This window comes from Rutilus rutilus (assembly GCF_951802725.1).
Source record: "Rutilus rutilus genome assembly, chromosome: 5".
Taxonomy (NCBI): domain Eukaryota; kingdom Metazoa; phylum Chordata; class Actinopteri; order Cypriniformes; family Leuciscidae; genus Rutilus; species Rutilus rutilus.
The window spans coordinates 12,276,190-12,282,189 of record NC_140213.1 but is presented as its reverse complement, the minus strand read 5'-3'; the positions used below and the strand labels follow the sequence as shown (position 1 = coordinate 12,282,189).

The 6,000-nt window shown below is 35.4% G+C and overlaps 1 protein-coding gene across 1 annotated transcript in view; it reads right to left on the bottom strand.

The window, feature by feature from the left end:
• Positions 1–694: 694 nt before the first annotated feature.
• The window catches only part of syt9a (synaptotagmin IXa), a 58,398-nt gene continuing 53,092 nt past the window's right edge, over positions 695–6,000 (bottom strand). The window contains exon 7 of the mRNA XM_084409475.1: positions 695–1,362. Coding sequence (XP_084265601.1) covers positions 1,294–1,362 — 69 coding nt within the window. The 3' untranslated portion in view covers positions 695–1,293. The remainder of the gene's footprint in view (positions 1,363–6,000) is intronic.

Here is a 6,000-nt window from a genome sequence, read left to right as displayed (position 1 = left end):
AAGCACATTGGGCTTCACCAAAAACATTAATTCTAAGATGGTTATTTATATATTTGTCCGAGTCAGCCAAGGATTACATGAAAATAACAATTTGAGATGCCTAAATCAATAGAACTGTGTCAACTTCTCCAAAATGCTTGACACGAAATCTTAAAGGTTGTATCAGTGATTTCAGGCCCAAACATAAATAATCACATTCAACTAATCTTTCCTAACGATCCGCTAGCTACCCGCCCCATAAGCATGGCGTCAAAAAAACGCGTCTCTGTAGGCAGCCTAGGCTCTGATATCTGCACACAAAAACAGAATAAAAAAAAAATAAATAAATAAATAAATAAATAAATAAAGCCGTCATAGGCAGCCGTGCATGAGCGCAAAACCTCACAACACCCACCCCTGTTGGTGATTGGTTGGAACACTATTTATTTTGGTTTTGAGTGGTGGTGAAACCAACTGTTTTTGTGTGCAGATCTCAGAGCCTAGGCTGCCTACAGAGACGCGTTTTTTTGACGCCATGCTTATGGGGCGGGCAGCTAGCGGATCGTTAGGAAAGATTAGATGAATGTGATCATTTATGTTTGGGCCTGAAATCGCTGATACAACCTTTAAGATAAGAAACTTTGAACCATTACACCCTTACTTGCACAATGATTACAGTAATCGAGAAACACTGCATTTCAACAAGCTTAGTTTTGTAAGAAAAAGATGTTTAATAACATGTGAAATAACATTTTACTTGCAAAGTCTGTAAACAATTCACCACCATGACGCTTGATGACAAAATCCACAGAGCATTTCAAACAAGTAACAGAGAACATCTTGAAATTTACCACACCAAAACACACTCATGCGCAGTGGGAGGGTATAAATTAAAAAGGGAAGGTGACATTCTGACCTCAAGAGCATTGAGTGACACACTGACACTCCATTTAAAAACACAAACCGAGACTGATTTAGAAAACATTTACTTGGAATCAAAACTTTGAGAACAACATAAAAATACTCTTTTCCACTTTTTTTCCACTAAATTTTCTTTTCCAATTCACCAGGAGTAGCACAAAATAACCATACAGTGTATGACCACTCAACATGCAGCTGAAACAATCAAGTATTCCCATGCAGTGGAAGGGCTTCCAGGTGCACAGGTAGAAGAAAATGGCACACCGTTCCCTTTGATGTCAGGAGCAGCCTACTGGAGCAATCTCAACTTGGGCCTCTGGATCCCAGGACAGAACATCTTGTGCATAAATTCTCTTCTATTGTTGGTCTGAAGATGAGAAATTGGACCTCAGGCTATGGTGATGGAGGAGCCTTCAGGGAATTACAGGAACCTCCCTGGCTTCCCCCTCCAGTACTGTGATACTGCAGACAGGATAAGAGAACAAAGCACTATAGTAATCTTAGTTCACTCAAAACTTCATCAGTCATGCTTGCACTGATTTGACATTACTGCATTGGTTACATTAAGTTCAAAGTTCACAGATCATGATTGTGCTCCTGTTATAGTGCAAAAGACTTTTGCTGCTATTAAGGTGGGATATCAATAAGGTTTTGTGGTTTGGTTAGGCGGTTTAACGGTGTGTAGTTAGGTTTAACGGTGGGTTAAGGTGTAAGAGAAGGGTCAACAGTGTAATTCTAGATGTAATTACAGAAAATAATTACAGCTGTAATTACATGCAGGTAATATATATATATATATATATATATATATATATATATATATATATATATATATATATATATATATATATATATATATATATATATTTAAGTGCATTGTACCATAAGATTCATTTATATGTTAGTACAAAGAAATTGAAGACACAAAATGGGGCCAAATGTATCATTAATTAAATAAGTAATAAAAAGAAAACTCATTTAAAAATAGTTAGAATAATAATGAAATCAATGGTCCTAGAGTAGACCCAATTGTTTATTATTATTATTATTATTATTATTATTATTAATCATAATAATAACAAAAATAATAATTTGTGCTGAAGTATGAGAAATCTTAAGTAGAAAGTTGAAGATTTGAGGTGGGAGAGTAGTGTTAAAAATATATTGGCCTTTAATAGGCAAAAAAAACAAAAAAAAAACAAAAAAAGAGATTTCACAGTAGTCTTCACCTCAGCCTTCAAAACCATCTGCTGTTAGGGAAAATTATGTGTTCTAGCTCTCTGCATTGCCACAAATGACAGAGCTATATATACAGTGGATATTTTGCTTTAAATAAAGTCTCTAGATAGTTTTCAGAGAAACTGTAACCTTTCTTTAATGTCAGTAATATTTCTAGGTGCTTGATTATTTTACCCATGTGAATTTGAATGTCTTATAAAAAGAAAAGAATAACAAATGAAGAGGATCTTTGATATTTTGAGTATGATTTTTTTCCTGCAGGACCACAATGACCTTGATTCAATTGTCTAGGGAAATGTTGCTTAACAATAGATCAGCTTTGCTTCAGACAGACTTCAAATCACCAGAGCAATCTAGCAATGATTTTTTTATTTTTTTTTATTTCTATTAATTAAATTTATATTAATAAATTATTAATTAATTTCTAATCTCTATTTAATTTGTGGTTAAATCTTTCAATAAGGTCTTATTTGTGGTTAAATCTTTCAATAAGGTCTTATTTGTTAACATAAGTTAAAGGGATAGTTCACCCAAAAATGAAAATTAGCCCATGATTTACTCACCCTGAAGCCATCCTAAGTGTATATGACATTCTTCTTTCAGACGAATATAATCGGAGTTATATTAAAAAATGTCCTGGCTCTTGCAAGCTTTATAAAGTCAGATCTGAAATCAATATCTCTTATCTCTATAATTATCTATGTGGTGAAATGCTGTGTAATAAGTGGTATGACTGTATACCGTATCTCTTAAATCTCCGTCTAGACTGAACTTGCCGTGCTAGCAACTGCTCCTTCCGCGGAAGCTTTGCGTTTAAAGACCTAATCAAATATTTCAACTCAGATCAATATTTCGTGTCTAATTATTTACTTATGGGGCAAGTAGCCGTGTAATAAGTGGGATAATGTACATCCAGCCGGTTGTTATCTCAGAATAAACCTCCTTCAGGCTGATGCAAGACCAAGACCAAAGTCCTCATCACCCTGTCAGGTTTTTTTAATTTTTTTATTCCTTAGATATTATCCCTTACTTAATGTTAGTTAATCAACGTTCATTGTTTGTTCATGTTAGTTCACAGTGGATTAAGTATTGTTAACAGATACAACTTTTCAAATATTGAAATTAACAAAGATTAGTTTGATTAGTAAATTAAAGATATGTAAAGATTAGTAATTAATCATTCATGTTAACTAATGTAGTTAACTTAAGTTGACAAACAAAACCTTATTGTAAAGTGTTACAAAATGATTTTCTTTTTATATATACAGTGCATCCAGAAAGTATTCACAGCGCTTCACTTTTTCCACATTTTGTTATGTTACAGCCTTAATCCATTTTGGATTAATTAGTTATTTTCATCAACATTCTACAAACAGTACCCCCTAATGACAATGTGAAATAAGTTCGTTTGAAATCTTTGCAAATTTATTAAAAATAAGCTCAGTTGCATCCTGTTTCCAATGATCATTCTTGAGGTGTTTCTACAACTTGAGTGGAGTCCACCTGTGATAGTTGACTGGACATGATTTGGAAAGGCGCACACCAGTCTATATAAGTTCCCACAGTTAACAGTGCATTTCAGAGCACAAACCAAGCCACGAAGTCCAAGGAATTGTCTGTAGACCTCTGAGACAGGATTGTATCGAGGCACACATCTGGGGAATGAAACAGAAAAATGTCTGCAGCATTGAAGGTCCCAATGAGCACAGTGGCCTCCATCCTCCGTAAATGGAAGACGTTTGGAACCACCAGGACTCTTTCTAGAGCTGGCCGCCGGGGCGATCGGGGGAGAAGAGCCTTAGTCGGGGTGGTGACCAAGAAACTGATGGTAACTCTGAAGGAGCTCCGTTTCTCTGTGGAGAGAGGAAAACCCTCTAGAAGAACAACCATCACTGCAGCACTCCACCAATCAGGCCTGTATGGTAGAGTGGCCAGACGGAAGCCACATACAAGGCACATAACAGCCCGCCTGGAGTTTGCCAAAAGGCACCTGCAAGACTCTCAGACCATGAGAAACAAAAATCTCTGGTCTGATGAAACAAAGATTGAACTCTTTGGCCTGAATGAAACCAGGCACTGCTCATCACCTGGCCAAAACCATCCCTACAGTGAAGCATGGTGGTGGCAGCATCATGCTGTGGGGATGTTTTTCAGCGGCAGGAACTGGGAGACTACCCAGGATCGAAGGAAAGATGAATGCAGCTGTGTACTGAGACATCCTTGATGAAAACCTGCTCCAGAACCCGATTGAACATCTCTGGAGAGATCTGAAAATGGCTGTGCACCGACACTCCCCATCCATCCTGATGGAGCTTGAGAGGTTCTGCAAAGAAGAAAGGGAAAACTGCCCAAAAATAGGTGTACCAAGCTTGTAGCATCATACTCAAACATAATTGAGGCTGTAATTTGCCAAAGGTGCTTCAACAATGTATTGAGCAAAGGATGTGAATAAGTTTTTTTTCTTTTTAATAAATTTGCAAAGATTTCAAACAAACTTCTTTAACATCGTCATTATGGGGTATTATTTGTAGAATTTTGAGGAAAATAATTAATTGAATCCATTTTGGAATAAGGCTGTAACATAACAAAATGTGAAAAAAGTGAAGCGCTGTGAATATTTTCCAGATAGAGAGTGTGTGTGTGTGTGTGTATGTATGTATGTATATATATTTCTTTGTAGAATCATATTCTAAAATTTCTTGGTTTATGTTTCCAGAGTAAATTAACCATGAAGCTGTATTGTAGTAATTAATAAAGTAGGTTAACTCTACAAGTGATGATTGACCATTAGTGATGTCACCTGCTGTTTACAAGGAGAGTCACTGAAGAGACAACAAGAGCAGACAAAAAAGAAAACAGAGTAGACACACAACAATGGTCAACCGTCATTTGTTGAATGAACCTACTTTGTTAATTGATACAACAGTACTTCTACATTCTGTAAATGAACACTGAGCAGTGTTGATTTAACACAGTATTTTTCTGTGTGTAGTCTATTTGCCTATTTATTTATTTACTTACTTATTCATTTTAATAATTTGTTACACTTTATTTATTATGAGGGCTACATTTCCTGCAGCAAATCCAAAGTCTTTGCCATATAAAAGTCTACAGTACTTTTACATTCACTGGAAGATTTAATTTCTTTGTTCAAATAATGGCTCACAGCTTTGTGTGCACATTTCAACCCCTGAACACTTTATTCTCTACACATTTTTAAGACCAGCATATGTTTGTTCATAGGAAAGTCGTTTTTTGAATACTCGTTTGTGAATAATGTTTTGAGTGACACCATGGGCATCAAAGGCTCAAATTCTGAATACAACTCAAAATTGATTGAAGCAGTCAGATGTTTCAGCATAACAGTGGATAAAAGTCACCTTCCACATTCAGTGATGGAAGTACACTCAAAATAGGGTAAGACTGGAACAGTGTACATTTACTTTTAAAATGTAATATAGAATTTATAAAATGCTAAATCAACTATTCTATATATATATATATATATATATATATACATTTTCACTTCAAAATAAAACCAATATTTTTTACTCCACAAATCTAAAACATTAGTATGTCCACAAATCCATTATTAACAAAAAGACACACAAACTTTGATATGCATCATAATATAATGTCAGATCACTATTTTCCAGTGACACTGGACCTCAAAGGGTTAAGAAACTCTGGCTCTTTCATATTTTCAGGGTTATGTCTGTTAGAACGGTGTTGTGTAAGTGGCCCCTAAATTAATAACTAATGATCTTTGCAACGGAAGTGCATCGATCAAAACTAACTTTAGCTGGACAATAACTTTATTCTAGAGCTGCTGTGAAGCCAAAACAATCTGTGTTCCTTTAA